At 44.0% G+C, this 17215-nt stretch overlaps 1 protein-coding gene across 7 annotated transcripts in view; it reads left to right on the forward strand.

Annotated features, from left to right (window-relative positions):
- Positions 1–12928: 12928 nt before the first annotated feature.
- The window catches only part of IGSF3 (immunoglobulin superfamily member 3), a 185355-nt gene continuing 181068 nt past the window's right edge, over positions 12929–17215 (forward strand). For 2 of the 7 annotated variants that reach the window (XM_053309402.1, XM_053309408.1), the window contains exons 1-2: positions 12929–13153; positions 13791–14710. In XM_053309402.1, coding sequence (XP_053165377.1) covers positions 14638–14710 — 73 coding nt within the window. In that variant the 5' untranslated portion in view covers positions 12929–13153; positions 13791–14637. Of the gene's footprint in view, positions 13154–13177; positions 13323–13790; positions 14711–17215 lie in introns of those variants that run through there. The other 5 variants (XM_053309403.1, XM_053309406.1, XM_053309407.1 and 2 more) reach the window with 5 other exon arrangements.

The following is a 17215-nucleotide window of genomic DNA, read 5'->3' on the forward strand; positions in this document are numbered from 1 at the left end:
CATTTGCTTAACCAAACCTCTTCTTCCTTCTGTACCCCCAATTTTACCCTCAATAAAGCTTTTAAACTGTATTCCTGTTTCCACAATCTTTCCAATATGCCAAAACTTCCTTACATTGATACTGGAATTGAACTTCTCCCCAAACCAAGCTGAGTTCCCCAATTCAAGCCAAAAGCATAGTTGAGGTATCTAGCCAGTTTCTTGGGGCACTTCTGGTAACATTAATGTCTTGTTCAGTACAACATGTAATTATTGTATTGTGCATCATCTTGCCTGTGCCACTGACAATCAGTGCTACGAGGCAGGGCCATGCACACTGAGATGACATATGCATTGTATCATGTATTGTGCTTAACCAGATCTAACTTATGAAGAAGGGAGGGACTGCAGCTCCATGCCTCTTGTAACATCTAGTTCCTTAGTAACCAAAAACTGCTACCTGACTGTGCAAGAGAAATCAGTTTTAGTTTTACATCACATTTCGGTGACAGTTACCCTTGACACACCTTTGCTATCTCCTCTTTGACATGCAACATACTTTATTGATAGCTCCTTACTGTGAAGTAGAGAAAACTGGTTCTAGTCTGGGTCAAAAGCAGATGTTTGGATGCCTCCACTGTGTGCTGATTGTTTTTACTGGGGGAGGAACATGAAAGTTCTCAGTGTCAAAGAAGTGCCTGTTTCAATTTCACTCAACTTCTTTCAGCCTTTGACAGAACGACAGAATGGGAAGATGAAACAGCAAGTGGGAAAATCTCCAGCCAAACACTTTCTGACCTCATGAGGCGGAGCAAGCTGTTTGAGAGGAAGAACATATTGTTGATAAAAAGAAGTATGTTCCCTATACACAGGACTCTATGATTTCTGATAGCGGCTACAGATTCCACCTCTTGCTGCAGTTTAAAAACAACAAAGACCATTGTTCTTTTGGTTATGAAGAGAGTACACTGAATGGGATCCTATTCCAGTTATCTTGAGTGCCTGATCCCTTAGATAGGCTGTGGAAAGCCCAAAGGAACATGCCTATTCATTTTAGTAAAGATAAATACACACACGGGCCACCAAATACAGTCGGTATCAGGCACCAGATCTCCATGGTACCAGAAGAACTTAGGCCCTTTGATTCAGAGGTAAATAACTTCACCAGCCAACAAAGAATGCCCTGGGAGTTTGTGCTGGCTTCTGCAGTTCCAATGGACCATAACAACCCATGCCATGCAAGAGTATGCAGAGAAGCCCTGCCATTCTTATTCCCAGAGTGGTGCAAATGCCTTGCATGGCAGAGTTATGTGGGTCAGGGACTGAGGGAAGAGTGTACCAGTGCTGAAGCAAATGAAGCACCAGTGCAACTGTTGTGTACTAGTTTTCATGGGAGATGGGGGTGGTTGTTAGCAACACAAAAGTGCTGGAGGAGGGACTCATAGGCTTGAGCCCATTTATATTTCTTACATTTATAAACTGCCCCATCCAAAGGCTGTGGGTGGTGTACAACAACTCTAAAAAGACATAAAAACACACCATTACAAACACAGTGCTAAAAACAATATAAAACCAATTCAAAACCAATTAAAATACTTTTAAAAACACTTTACAAACCTTGGAAGGCCAGGCCAAACAAATAAGTTTTTAGGGTTCTCTTAAAGGCCAACAGCGAGCCTAAACCACGGATATCTGCCGGGAGTGCATTCCATAGACCAGGAGCAGCTACAGAAAAGGCCAGGTTCTGAGTTGCCATCAGATGTACCGGTGGTAACTGGAGACGGACCTCTCTAGATGGCCTCAGCGAGCAATGGGGATCATACCGAACAAGGCTCTCTCTAAGGTAGTCCGGACCCAAGCCGTTCAGATCTTTAAAGGTTATAACCAGCACTCTGAATTTCACCCGGAAACATATCGGCAGCCAATGCAACTGTTTTAAGAAGGGCATAATATGGTCTCTCCGGGTTATGCCAGAGACTAATCTGGCTGCCGCATTTTGAAATAACTGAAGTTTCTGAACTATGTACAAAGGCAGCACCACGTAGCGTGCATTACAGTAGTTAAGCCTGGAGGTTACCAGCTGATGCACCGCTGTTTTGAGATTGTTCTCTTCAAGGAATGGACACAGCTATCGAATCAGCCGAAGCTGATAGGAAGCGCTCCTGGCCATAGCCTTCACTTGAGATACCAGGGTGAGGCCTGGATTTAAGAGCACTCCCAAGCTGTGTAGCTAACTCATCCCTTAAATTCCAATCCCCCATCATGAGCACCTCTGTCTTGCTTGGATTCAGCTTCAATTTGTTATCCCTCATCCAGCCCATTACTGCCTGTAGGCAGGCATTTAGGGATTGAATGCCATTTCCTGATGATGATGATGATGAGGAGGAGGAGGAGGAGGAGAAATAGATTTGGGTGTCATCAGCATACTGCTAACACCCTGCACCAAATCTCCTGATGACCTCATCCAGTGGTTTCATGTAAATATTAAAAAGCATTGGTGACAGAATGGAGCCCTGGAGGACTCCATATAATAGTTCCCATTTTAAAGAGGAACTGTCACCAAGCTCCACCATCTGGAATCTGCCTGACAGATAGGAGCGGAACCACTTCAAAGCAGTGCCCTGATCCCCAATTCCCCCAGGCGATCCAGAAGGATACCATGGTCGATGGTATCAAACACCGCCAAGAGATCCAAAAGAACCAACAGAGTTACACACTCTCTGTCGATTCCTTGGTAAAGGGCATCCATCAGGCCGACCAAGGCAGACTCAACCCCATAGCCTGCTCTATAGCCAGTTTGAAATGGGTCTAGATAATCGGGTTCCTCCAAAACCTCCTGGAGCTGGTTAGCCACCACTCACTCAATCACCTTGCCCAACCATGGGAGATTGGAGACCGGCCTATAACTATCCACCACTGAGGGATCTAGGGAAGGCTTCTTAAGAAGTAGTCTAATCATTGCCTTCTTCAAACAAGGAGGCATCCTATCCTCCCTCAGTGATGAGTTAATGATATTAACTAGGCCAACTCCAACAATCTCCTTGCTAGAAGAAACTTAAGTCATAGGATCTAAGATAATTGCCAGTGTATTTATACACTAGTTATCCACATTTTGAAAATATTGGTTCAAATGCAGCTCATTTGTCATGCCTGGCTGTACCCCATCCTTCTTTCAAGGAGCTCAGAGTGATATACATGGAATTTACCTTGAATCCTCACAATAACTCTGTGAAATAGATTTGTCAGAGGGAACATGACTTGTTCAACGGGCCACCCATTTTCCTGTAGGGCTGAGCTAGGTCTCCCTGGTCAAAGTCCCGAACTCTGCTTACTATAGCAGTACCCTTCACCTTCATCAGGTCTGGGTCCCATCTGTAGCCTCCATCTACAACATGTGACTTGTTTTTAATGTTTCACTATCCATCTCTCTATTTTTCTATACCACTCTGCTTTTCTCATCTCCCCCTTTGAAAAAAATGAAGCTGCCAAAGTCAGACCATTGGTCCATCTAGCTCAGTATAGCCTCAACTAAATGGCTGAAGCTCTATGGCAGGTGTCTTCCTAGTCCTACCTGGAGTTGCCACGGATTAAACAATGGGCTTTCTGCATGCAAAACATGGGTTTTACCATGGCCCCTACTCCTCTTTCTCCTCTAAAGATTACCATCCCCCCCAAAAGAAGACATGAAAATGTTAGTGATGCCACTGTGGTGCAACCAGTTGTGGGTCTCAACCCACCAGTTAAATACCACTAATCGCACGTTTCAAAGTAATAATGTTAACATGATTACAAAACACCTGCCTCTGAGAGCTGATGTAGTGGCTAAGAGAGAGCTATGGATCAGAACTTCCCTGGTTTTAATCTCACTTTTGCCACAAACTCACCAGGTGACCTGAAATGAGATGCTAACTCCTGTACTGTCTCTATGTGATAAGAGTTCCTTATCTTGGTTGCCAGTGCTATACCAATGGGATGATATAATTCAAGAGATCATAGTTCTTTCTAATCAAATTATAGCCTGTCACATACATCAACAGACTTGCCTGTCAAGCAATGGTTAAAAGAAAATCTGCAACAGGATTAGCCACCATTCACTTCAGTGTCTGCTAACAGATGCCCTGAAAATCTGGAAACATGTTGATTTGTCTTAAAATAGTCCCCCCCCCCCCCCGATTTGATCTGCTGGGGTAGCCAGAACTACCCCAGCATCAGCTGCCACAGGAGAGTCATTTTGTGTCTGCTACAGGATGGCCTCCTGACCCACTGGTGTACTCTAGGCATAAATAACTCAGACACTCTGACTAATTATAAATGCCCACTCTTCTGCTGTCGCTGTGATGGTCCCCCTGTATAGTCACAGTACTTGCTGTGTTTTTAATTGCAATCTTCAGCTGTCTTAGTTTCTAGGAACTTGAAGTATGGTCATTAGAAAAATCTCATTAGATGGTACTAAAGGGGGAAAAAGGTTAACATAAGAAAGGCTGCATTTGACTATTCTATAAAATCACATGAATATACCCAGTCTCCAGTAGTCATCTCTTTTGAGAGGGTGGATTGGATGACATTTTGGCCCTGATTCTACAAATATATATGTAATACTAAAGAGTTAAAATATATTGTGCCTACTCAAGATAGTAAAGTTAAGCACCTGCATGATTGCAAGATAACACACTGAATACAGTAATTCAGACCTTCAAAATGAAAAGAGTATGCTATCTGGATTTACTGAAAGAAGAAAAAGGTTCTTTCAATGTCAGATAGCAAGACTGTCTTCATATAAATACAGTGAATGTTTCTGAATGCTCCTGGTAAAAGAGAGCTCTATTATCTGCTTAGTAAAAGGTAACTGTGTGCTGTGGAGTTGGTTTCGACTCCTGCCAACCACAGAACCCTGTGGTTGTCTTTGGTAGAATACAGGAGGGGTTTACCATTGCCTCCTCCCACACAGTATGTACAAGCACCAAATCTCTGACCCAATCTTATAAATAATTTTGGAGAGGGATCTGAAGCAGAATCTTGCTTAATTTCATAGGTATCTCATTTCAAATATTTATGAAGGGGGAACAAGAAATGCTCACATATCATGATCATAGAATAAAATCAGTGACTTCTTGAATAAAAGCTTAACACAGGATGGATTTTTATTTATTATTTTATTTATTTATTTAATTTCTATACCGCCCTTCCAAAAATGGCTCAGGGTGGTTTGCATAGAGAAATAACAAATAAATAAGAGGGATCCCTGTCCCCAAAGGGTTTCACAATCTAAAAAGAAACATAAGATAGACACCAGCAACAGTCACTGGAGGTACTGTGCTGGGGGTAGATAGGGCCTCCCCCTGCTAAATACAGAGAATCACCACGTTAAAAGGTGCCTCTTTGCCAAGTTAGCAGGGGTTTTATGCCAAAGTTGTTTCAGCAGCACCAGCCTTCCTTGGCTGCTGTTGTTATTAACCAGATGTGTATTCATACTTTTCTCCTGTAGTAATTGCATAGATTTCTACTCGTGCTATTAACTACTTTATTCCAATTTTGCTTAGACAATTTACTTATTCTTGACAGAATTATACTCCATTTCTACTGGTTTCTATTTTCCAAACATCATGCTACTGATGGCTGTCTTAGAAGTCCTTGCAGCTAGTGTGAAAGAACGCTACTTCTGATAAGGATGTGCCAAACTGCCTTTCACTGGGAGTCATTCTAATGACTCCCATCTGCAGTCTGCAACTATCTGCATTGGTCTAACACCGATATCTCTGGAATCTTTGGATATGCAGATGGCTCTTCCAAAGGTAAATATTACCAAGCCATCAATGGCCAAGTATAAATCCTATAGGATTTATCCTATAAGGGAGCAGGATTTGCTCCCTTATTTATCCTATAAGAGAGCAGGCTATGAGTTTGGTTTCCATTTAAGTGTTAAGTGGCATTCCAGTTTGCATGTGCAAAACTGCCCTTCATTGCTTGACAATATCGCTGGTGAAAGGGCTGATCTTCACATTGTTTACAGACCCAACCTATTAAAACTTTGAATTTGAAAGTACACACACTTTTGGTTGTATTTAAATATCATAGACATTTCCCCATGTGTGATGCAGAATTGATGGATAGGGCATAGGATAATGAATGCTTTCTGAGGGAGAAAGAAGAATGCTAAGCAGGAAAAGGAGAATTCTTGAATTATTACAACACAGTTCCCTTATCAATTGACTGTGGGAAACACATTTTCAATACCTCAATTACTCTGTCTATGCAATGGGGATAAATAACAGGTTTGCCTCAATAATCTTTTTAAAATAAAATACTGTTAAAAGTTCCAAACGTAAAAGAAAGAGTAATGAGAGCTAAGCTATGTTTATGTTATTACTGAGGTCAGGAAAGATGACAGGCATCAAGATTAAAGGGACCCAGACAGAGCACACAGGTGCCTATTAACAGTCTTTTTAAATAAACAGACTGTGCTTATTATAATAATCTAATTTAACTGAAATGGGATTAATATTATAATACTATAAAGTCATTTCCATGGTCTCCTCATGTATACTATTGTTAATATGAATTAATGCAGTATGCTGAAAAAAGACTGAAAAGAGGAAGATGTGAAAGCTAAGTGAGCCTTCTGTGGCATTAAGCAGTACTTGCTAATTTTCTGCTCCTTCTAAGCAGCCTATAATATATATTTCTATGGTTACTTTCTGCTAAAAATATAAAATGATTATTTTAAATAGTACAGGGCATGCTACATATGCGATTTACAATCCACTGCACTTTGTTTCTTTCCAACCTTGTCATTAGCTTGATTTTGAAAGTGGACATGGTCATTTCTTCCTCTATTTCTTTCATAGCACCCTCTTCCCTCTCCCTGACTCCACGCTAGCACTATTGGTAACAACCAAAGAACTATTGAGTGAAAGTCTCCCCTACTGCTGAGTATCAGCTACATTTTTCTGTTTCATACTTTAGGGCCAAACTGCACACGATACACAAATGTGTATGTGTAATGATAACAGCCATTTTTTAAAATTAGAAAAGACCCGAAGGAGAATGTTGAGAGCAAGATGTGTGTGTGTGGGGGGGGCGGTTAAAGAAAGGGTGCTGGATTTTTTCACAGCCCACCATCTCTCAGTTGAAAAATCTCCCCAGAACCTGTCCAATATTGAACCAGTTCAGTTTGATGGCTCGATATCAGACTGAAACCCACCCGGTTTGATTCGATATTGAGCTGAACCCCACCCCCTGGCCTCTTCCGGGGTTCTAAGTTATTTTTTAAATAAAATACCTCACTGTTACTGCTCCAGAGGGCTTTTCTGAGGACATGGGGGTGGTATCCAGAGGTTCCCCCTCCGGCCTCTGTTAATGTACAAATTGCCTGGATTGGGCAGTCTTCAGTCCATTCCGGGCCTGCCCTCCATGGTGGTGGCCATTTTGGAGGCCACCATGCATGCCCAATGGGCCTATGCATGGCTAGGTCATGACCTGGCCACACAGAGGCCCATTTGGAATGCATGGAGGCCTTAAAAAATGGCCACCGCCATGAAGGGCAGGCCCAGTATGGACCGAAGACTGTTGAACCAGGTGATTTGTACATTAACAGAGGCCATAGCGGGGAGGGAGATCCTCTGGAGACCACCCTGCAGCCTTGGAGAAGCCCCCCGGAGCGAGAGCAGCGAGTTATTTTTCTTTTTAAAAATTGGTTTTTATTTTATTTTACATTAGTTTTTAAATCATATTTCTATACCGCCTGATATGTACATCTCTAGGCAGTGTACAAAATTTAAAATATTTAAAAGTCACAAATTACATGTCACAAATTATTTATTATTATTATTTCTTGTCTACACAGTCAGACAGGTGTTATTGACTGGTTTGTTTTATCCAGACATCGAGTCCTTCCCAAGGACCTGGGATGCCAGAATTTTATTGTCAATTGTTATAGATATCGTCGCAGAATATAGGCTGTTCCCAGTAAAGCTGCTTTTTGTAACTGGCTGATGGTGATTTCTATGGCCCCTATGGTGTTGAGGTGCTCTTCAAGGTCTTTTGGAACTGCGCCCAGGGCGCCAGTTACCACTGGGATTATTTTGGTCTTTTTCTGCCACAGCCTTTCAATTTCAATTTGTAGATCTTTGTATTTGGTGATTTTTTCTATTTCTTTTTCTTCTATTCTGCTATCCCCTGGTATTGGTATGTCGATTATTTTGACTTGTTTTTCTTTCTTCTCCACTACAGTTATATCTGGTGTATTGTGTGGCAGATATTTGTTTGTAGTCAGAAGTCCCATAATATTTTTACATCTTTATTTTCTTCAACTTTTTCAATTTTATGGTCCCACCAATTTTTGGCTACAGGTAGCTTGTATTTTTTGCAAATGTTCCAGTGTATCATCCCTGCTACTTTGTCATGCCTTTGTTTGTAGTCAGTCTGTGCAATCTTTTTACAACAGCTGATTAGGTGGTCCACAGTTTCATCTGCTTACAAAGGCGGCACTTGCTGTTTGTGGTGGATTTTTTTACTTTTGCTCTTATTGCATTTGTTCTTAGTGCCTGTTCTTGTGCAGCCAGTATTAAACCCTCTGTTTCTTTCTTCAAGTTGCCATTCTTAAGCCAATGCCAGGTCTTGGTGATGTCTGATTTTCCACTTATATTGTGCAAATATTGACCATGCAGTGGCTTATTTTTCCATTTTTCTGCTCGGTTCTTGACTTGTTCTTTCTTGTAGGCCTGCTTTGTTTCATTGGTGTTGAATAGTTTCGCATTATTGACCATTTGAAGTGCATCTTCTTCACTGTCCTTGATATAGTCTTCAAGGCCTCTTTTCTCCTCCTCTACTGTTTGATGGACTTGCAGCATTCCTCTTCCACCTGAGCTGCGAGGGAGGTATAGCCTATCGACATCACTGCGGGGGTGCAGAGCATGATTGATGGTTGTTGTTGTTGTTGCTGCTGCTGCTGTTGCTGTTATTATTATTATGATTAGGATTATTATTATTATACCACCCTTACAAAAATGGCTCAGGGCAGTTTACACAGAGTAATAATAAATAAATAAGATGGATCCCTGTCCCCAAAGGGCTCACAATCTAAAAAGAAACATAAGATAGACACCAGCAGCAGTCACTGGAAGTACTGTGCTGAAGGTGGATAGGGCCAGTTACTCTCCCCCTGATAAATAAAGAAAATCACCACATTAAAAGGTGCCTCTTTGCCAAGTTAGCAGGGGTTAGTTAGCAGGGGTTATTGTCAATATACATGACAATAAAAAGAACAGAATAAAATAGTTATTAAAGCAAATTTTTAAAATTATTTTTCAAAAACTAGTGAATCCCCCAATCCCAAACTGAACTGGGGTTGGGGTTGCACAAATCTGAACATGTCCGGTCTAGTTCGAGTCTGGTCTGGACTAGAACTGAACCAGGCAACCCAGTTTTGTGCACACTCCTAATAGAAACAGCTAGAGGAAGGAGTGGTTCAGAGCAGAGGCATGGTAGGCAGGCAAAGAGTTAAACACTGATCTTGATTGCTCTCAGTCCCTACAAAAGAAACTTTTCCAATTAGAAAAGACTTTTGGACCTCTGTTACATTCACTTGCATATAATATAAAGTTTGCTTCTTACTTTGTAACTGTAGGTGTGTACACACACATACTGAAGATAAGGAAGGACAAAATTATAAAGACAGGGGAGTACATGTAAGAATGAAGTTTGCTAGTTTATCCCCTAGTATTCAAGCAATCTGTTAGACTGACAGCTTTTGAAGAATTATCAAATATTGGTACACTTTCCCCGCTGCTGGACTTGGGTGCTGAGAGTCTTCCCTTCAAGGCCTCTTTATAATGGTCTCTCTCATTCTTTTGACTCCTGGCCTGGGGCTGATATCTGTTTTCCTACTCTACAGTCCCAAGGCACCGTTCCTGTTCTCCTACCTTAGAGCTATCAGGTTTGTTTCAGAGGGAGGCAAGGGCTTCCCCTTCTCGCACAAGAAGGGGACAGGAATGACAGCCGTACAACTGTACAAGGGACTAATGGAGTCAACTTATATTTCCTCACTCATGTCATTTATTTAACCTCCTCATGACACTTCTATTTGAACAAATATATCTTTATGTGCAGACTTTGAATCAGTTGACTGAATCCTGAGGCCTAACTCAGAGCCAGGCAGGCTTCTGCAGTAGGGATGTGCCCGGAACTGCTCCTCTGAGTTCCGGAGGCAGCGGGGTGTTCACTTAAGGGTGGGGAAGGGTGCACTTACCCCTTCTGCCGCATTTCCCCCACTGGTGCTCTGTTGTATCAAAGCTCCTTGGGGAAGTGGCCGGAAGTACCGGGAGCGTGAGCGCACGTTGCGTGTGTGTGCGTGCCCATCTGCTGTGCACAGGGGCTCATGCGCTCCCAGTACTTCCGGCCGAGGATGGCAACAGGGTGGCAGGGAGGTACTCTGCCACCCCCAAGGGGCTTTGATACAACGGAGCAACTGTTCCTATCCAACCCAAGCACAGCACAGTAGGGGCAAGTATGCAGTAAACAAACTACAGATGTGGCTTGTTTCTGCTCTTCTCTTCCCACCCCCATGCTCTGCTTTGGCTCACAGGGTTAACCCTTGGCATCAGAGGCGCTGTTACCCCTGGACTCCCAAGCCGAAGTCCAGGGCCTCCACAGCCTCTGGGGCCCCCCAAATCCTCTTTAGTCTGTCACGGGTGGTGTGGTCACCTGGCCAAGCATGATGATGCTCAATTTGCAGGGGGTGTGGGGGTCCAAAAGCCTTTAGGTTCAGGATCAAAAATTACCTAGGTGCACCTCTGCTTGGCAAGCAGGCTGGTTATTCATCAAGTTCCCCAACCAGGCAAATAATCAGCTCACACAGGCAGGGGCAGTCTCATGTGGCAGGTGAGACAAGGCACTGGGTGGGGAGGACAGAGACTAGAAACAAGCTGCACTTGCAAATCATTTATCATCCCCCCATCCTGCCGACTACTGGTCCCTCAGTTGCTGATGTCTATTCTATGTTTCTTTTTGGACTGTGAGCCCTCTTGGGAAAGGGAGTCATATTTATTATTTTTCTATGTAAGCCACCTTGAGAACTTCTGTTGAAAAGTGGTATATAAATATTCAAAGTAGTAGTTCTTTGCCTTCCTGCCGCACTCAATTCCTAGTTTCCTAGTTCAATTCAAGGCATTGGTTGTAAAGCCCAAAACAACTTGGACCCTGGGTATCTAAAGGACCATCAGCCTCCTGACAAATTTGTTGACCAGTTAAGAAGATGTGGAGAAGCTTGGTTGGCAAGCACATAGGACAGAGTGTTCTGAACTAGGATTCGCTCCCCAAAGTGAGGCCTGTTGTGCCTCAAACCTTCTTTGTTTCCAGCAGGTGGTAAAGACCAGATTCCTCCATGGGGTTTGGAACCAATGGATGCTGCTGTGGTTTTAAAGGTAAAGTGTGCCATCAAGTCGATTTCAGTTCCTGGCGCCCACAGAGCCCTGTGGTTTTCTTTGGTACAATTTAAGATAGGTTTTTCCCCTCCTGTCATTTTCTTTTTCTTTTATGCTGTATGCTACTTTGTGGGCTTTTAAGCAAAAAGCAGCCTAGAAATGCAAAAATACAATAAAACAGTTCCTTCCACACCAGACCCATGCTGCACCACTGTATTCTTCTCCACTCAGAGAGCTAACAGAACCCATACCTCTGTAGAGAACCCACTCTGCTTCTCTCTCGCCTGTGTCTCTCTAGGTCAAGGAAAGGCTTTCTTCACTTGCATCATCCAGTTACGAACTTACTGCTTAATCCTGCCTACTTGCCATATCTCTATCTCATTAACTCTCTAGTAGAACATCATGACTCAAAATATCTTTGGTTACAAAAATGCCAGGCAGCACATTGACTTAGTTATTAATCCATAGTACTTGGAAACACCCATTTTCAATTCTAGTGTTGTTGGTCCCACAAGTGGAAACAGGTAGCTAGGCTTCTGCATTGCACCTCTCCACTGGCCAGATCCTGCTGACACTTGTTTTCTATACAATACACATACTGTACCCTCAATCTTTGCTCTTGCAGCAAGCAGGCAAGGGTGCATTCAAGAGGCATTGCTGTTAAAACAGGGATCAAGGTACAGAACTTGCTCAGCTGTTGTAGCCCATAATTCTTTACCACAAAAAGTATTGCATGCTTTTATGTTCAGGGTTTTATGACGTCTCACCTGTGTTTCAAAATCAGTACTGCAGTCTTCAGGTTTTTAATGTTATCGAGTGGGTGGAACTTCTGGCATAGTTTATATTCTATAGCTGTAATCTCCAAACCACTTAGCCTGGGGCAACTCCCATTGGGACTTATCCAGAATGAAGCGGTTTAAGTAATTGCGGCCATTCCATTTTATGTTTGTTGTAAGACCGGCAGAAACATCCAGACCCGTGGAACTGGAACCAGGAGGACTGCGATATGGCACGTTCGCTCCAATTGCTAGAGTAATTCTCTGGTCCCCTTCTCAAATTTGGATGTCACAAGACTTTAACCTAACAGTAGAGTTTTAAAAAGAACAAGAGTCATATGCAGGGGCCAAAGATTTGTCCTACTGTGACCAATTGTTAGGCAACACGAAAGAAAACAATAGGAGAGTCAGCCACAAACCATGTCCTAGTCTAGCTTGATATACATGCAGTGATTGCTTTTAGTAGATAGCAATGTTTAATGATTGAAAGGAAGCCCGGACTGGAGGCTTATCCTTCCGTACCGCTCGGCACTGCTTTACCTCGCTGCCAGCTGGAAGCTGAGAGGAGCACAACAGCCTGGGCTGAAAGGTTCAACAGCAGCGCCTGGGCTAGCCGGCGAGTCCCACTGCCCCTTTTGCATCTCGCCCGTCCTAGAGAAAAGACCCCTTTCCCGTCTGCCCAAGGGACTGCCTTATGTCGGCCAGTGCCCGCCTAGGAGGAGGAGGAGGGAAGGAGACGGCGGTGGGGGGAGAGGGAGCAAAGAGAACGGAACGGGGAGGAACACTGAAAGAGGAGGCGGCTGGCGGAGGGAAGAAAGAACAGGACGAGGAGGGACTGAGGGGGAAGAAGGCGGAGCCTCCCAGTCGGGAGGAAATGCTTGGCACCCCCTGCAGCGGCTTTTGAACAGAGAATGAAGATGCCGAGGAGGTGGCGGCGTTGGCGGCAGGCTGGGGAGAAGCAGCGACGTGAGTGGCCAGGTGGGTTGCGGGAGCGCCGCGAGCTCTACTTGCCTCTCGGGCAGGCTAGAAAAGCCGCCGGAGCAGAGTCCAGGCTGCTGGGCGAGAGGAGAGCGAGCAGCCGGGAACCGGGACACGTGGAGCAGGGCAGCGGCTCCCGGACCGGACCAGGGAGTGGCTGCTGGGACGGGTGAGTGGGAGGGGGGAGGCAGGGGTCCTTCTCCTCCTCCTCCTCCACGCGTCTTGGTTGACGCGCGTTTCTCGGCGAGGTTCCCCTGTGGGGCGGGAGGCGTCCGCTTTCCTGGGGGTGGGTGGGGACTGGGGAGCGGTGTCGCATGGAGGGGTGCGCTTGTCTTGGAGCCTGCCCGGAGCAGAGGGCTAGGCTCGTGCAGTTGACTGCCGTCCTGCTGCTCTAGGCATGAGGGATTGGCCCCAGCTCAGCTGCGGCTATGCTCCCTTCTTGCAGAGGGCGCCCTGCGAAACCCTTTCCTCCAGTTTGATGAAAGGGGAGGTGGCAGTCTGTGAAGGCTGAAACAATAGCGGGCTGGACTCTTCCCCCTCGTGCAGACGGGGGTCTCTTCTCTTGGAGGGAAGGGGGCGGGACACTGTTCAGTCTAGCAATTTACCCAGTTTTTTTCCTTGTCTCGGTCTCATCTAGGTCTACCCACCCACCCCCAGCATTTCACGCTTGGCTTGTGGGAGACCGTTAACAGCAACACCAGTTCATATTCTCTGGCTCTGCTTTCTAAGTTTCCATGCCTTTTTCTAGGGAGAAGTGGATGTGAACTGTAGGTACCTGAGCAAAGGACCCAAACTGAATAGAACCAACTGCTGAAGAGGCATCCCAGCTGGATTCACACACATGCCCTATCCTCATACTTAAGTAAGCGGAAGGCAACAGATCCCTCTCCAAAAGGCCTAAATGTAGTCACTACAAGGCAGGCAAGATCTGAATTGTGCTCTGCGTTTTGTCTAACAGCCAAAGACTCCTACAAAAGTGATTCCTGTATGCAAGGATTTGATCCTTGGGGCTTTTCGTTTTTAGCACGCCAGAAATTTTCCAGAGAAAGCTTGCTAATTGTCTAAAGTTGTTAGGCAATAGACATGTAGCCTCTCTGAATCTGGAGGTGATTCTTTCTCATGAAACTAAGTAGATGAACGGATTTCCCTGTACCTTCCCCGGAGGGCTGATCAAGAAAGGAACAGTACACTCCGACTGTGCTGTAGAAGCTGGAGTGGGAGAAATCAAAGTAGATTCTGCAAAACACATGTGTCAAGCTTTGGAAAGGCAACTGTGTCTGTTTGGAATAATCGTTTAGCATCTGAGGACACTTTCACGCCTCCCACTAAGCTGTCCTTCACTCTTTTTGGGGGGTTTGTTCCCAACCCCATCTCCCTTGTGTTTCTATGCTACCAAAACATTCTATGTCTGGAAATATAAAACCAGTTGGTGCTTGACAGCTGAAGATAAAAGAATAAGCAAGAGGGAAAAGTGGGGAAGAGTGATGCCTTTTTATCTTCCCTTTCTTACAAAGATGAGGTGCCTTCTGCTGGAGCTGACATCTCTTCTGTTACTGGGTAAGAGGCTGCCTATCTATCAAATCTCTGGCAAGTTAAACTCACCATTAGCTTTTTTTTTTTTTTTGCTTTCCAGCAGGGTTTCTTTATAGCAAGACTGGCTTCTATCATATTTGTTCAATCTTTTGAGCTGTTCCAGATGGGAGATAATATTGTGTGTTGCTCCTCCAAAAGAGATGCTTCTGCTAATGATGAGATGGGAGGGAGGGAGGGAGGAAGAGGCTCAAGGCTGTTGTCTTCATCATTAACTAGCTTAACTATAGTTGGTACCTTGTGTGGTGTTCTGCAGCCCCTTATGAGCAGGCAAGAGTAAGCTAGAGCATCTGAGGGAATTGTCTGTTTTCTTCTGTTGTGCCATAAGCAGAGCTGTGCCTGGTTGAGACTATAGCTTGGCAATGCCACAAGCGGACTTGAAAGTCATCAGTGCTTTGCTTTAGGAACATAGGAAACTGCCATATACTGAGTCAGACCATTGGTCTATCTAGCTCAGTATTGTCTTCACAGACTGGCAGCGGCTTCTCCAAGGTTACAGGCAGGAGTGTCTCTCAGTCCTAACTTGCAGAAGCCAGGGAGGGAACTTGAAATCTTATGCTCTTCCCAGAGTGGCTTCATCCCCTGAAGGGAATATCTTACAGTGCTCACACTTCTAGTCTCCCATTCATATGCAACCAGGACAGACCCTGCTTAGCTATGGGGACAAGTCATGCTTGCTACCACAAGACCAGCTCTCCTCTATGATGATGCTGTAGCAAGTACTTGAGTTCTGGAGGTAAGCACAGAGCCAGGAGCTAATGCAAGGCTTGTGGTAGACTCCTCCCCCCCCACCCCCGCTGCTTTTTTTTTTTTGGCTGAAAAATGGTCATTGTAGTTGGATGACATACCTTTTGCAACAAAAATAATCCTGTGGCACTTTAAAGACTAACCAGTTTAGTGTGTCAGAAGCTTTGATGGACTGGATACATGAAGTGGACTCTAGTGAACCAAACATATCAACAACAAAATATTGTAGTTTACGGTGCCACAGGACCCTCTTGGTTGCAGCAGACTAGCACAGTTATCCCTCTGGAATATTTTTGCCAGTAGAGATGAAGATTTGGCTAAATTCCAACTTTAGGAACTAGACTCTCTCTCTCTCTCTTGCTCTCTCTCTCTCTCTAGGTAGTCTTCGCTGCCTGCCATTAAATGATTTGTAATTCTGCTTGTATGCAGTTTAAGCAGCTGTTGTTCATATCCCAGAAGTGACTATTGGTTGATGAAGTGAATCTTTGTATGTAGTTCTGTAAAGTGTATTGGGATTTTTCTGCATGAGAGATGCTACAACACTGTAATTGTCCTTGTACATGTTTAAGAGGGACCGAATACAAGGCAATGAAAGCATCCCATGCATCTCAGCTAAGGTTCCCATGGTTAGTCTGGCAATTATGTGAATGGGTTGTTGACTAAGATGAGGTATTTAAGCATTATTTTCATTGCACACTGCATAGTTAGAATGGGAAGGGTGTGGATGGCCCTGGTGAATGTAGGCTGAAGGAATTCACTTTGTCAGTAAGTTAGGTTTTTTGTCTTTCCATGGAAATGAATGTTAATCTTTTTAATACTTGGAAGAAACAAGACAAGACAGTGTGTATTTTGTCATGTTAACTTTCAGACAGCCTTGTGATTAATCTAGCCTTGTGATTAATCTCTTGCTTGCTCAATGTCGGCAAGTAAACCATTACTTGTGGATAACTAGGTTTCTCGCCACCCTGGGATCCACTGTTCAAACCACACTGTGATGCGTGGGTGCATTAGGTAGATGAGCTGGTTAGCTGTTCGGTGAGTAAGTGTGTGTTTATTTTCAAGACTGCTTTAAAAGGGAGCAGTATACTCAGTGGGACATTAAAGTACCGAGGGTTATTTAAGATAACTCTACATGTTATGCATGTTTACTTGGAAGTTTTACGTGGTTTCAGTGAGACTTATCCCCAAGAAAGCAAGCACTTCAGCCCAAAGCATAATCTACAAATTGCTTTTTGTGTTCCAATAACTAACATGGATGAACTGGAATTGCTTATTCTGTAAACACTACATGTTTGAGCACTAAATCCTCTTGGCTTAAGGACGCTGTTTGTAAGTAACATAGTCCTAATATGGTGTGAATGCTTTCCTGTTCTCCTTTTTAAAGACAATACACCAACACAACAGTAGAGGGCTCTATGTTGCCAGAGGTGTTGTCTTCTGCAATGAGACAGAAACAAGGATCTGACAGTGGTTTTTCAAACACTTCAGCATTGGCCCCCAGTGTCCTGGACAGATGCCAGTCTTTTAACTCTTTCTCTAACTACTTCATTTTCTAAAAAAAAGCTCATTCTTTCATTTTACATTAGAACAGTTACACAGTTAGTGCACAAACTGTTTCAGTTTGTGACATTTCTTCACAAGTGAGCCCTCTTTCCCCACCCTTGACAAAAAAGAATAACTGGTGATATATGTAGGTTTAAAATGGCTTGCTGTCTCTCGAGGCTA

The sequence above is a fragment of the Hemicordylus capensis genome, chromosome 3 (assembly GCF_027244095.1).
Source record: "Hemicordylus capensis ecotype Gifberg chromosome 3, rHemCap1.1.pri, whole genome shotgun sequence".
In the NCBI taxonomy this organism is placed as follows: Eukaryota; Metazoa; Chordata; class Lepidosauria; order Squamata; family Cordylidae; genus Hemicordylus; species Hemicordylus capensis.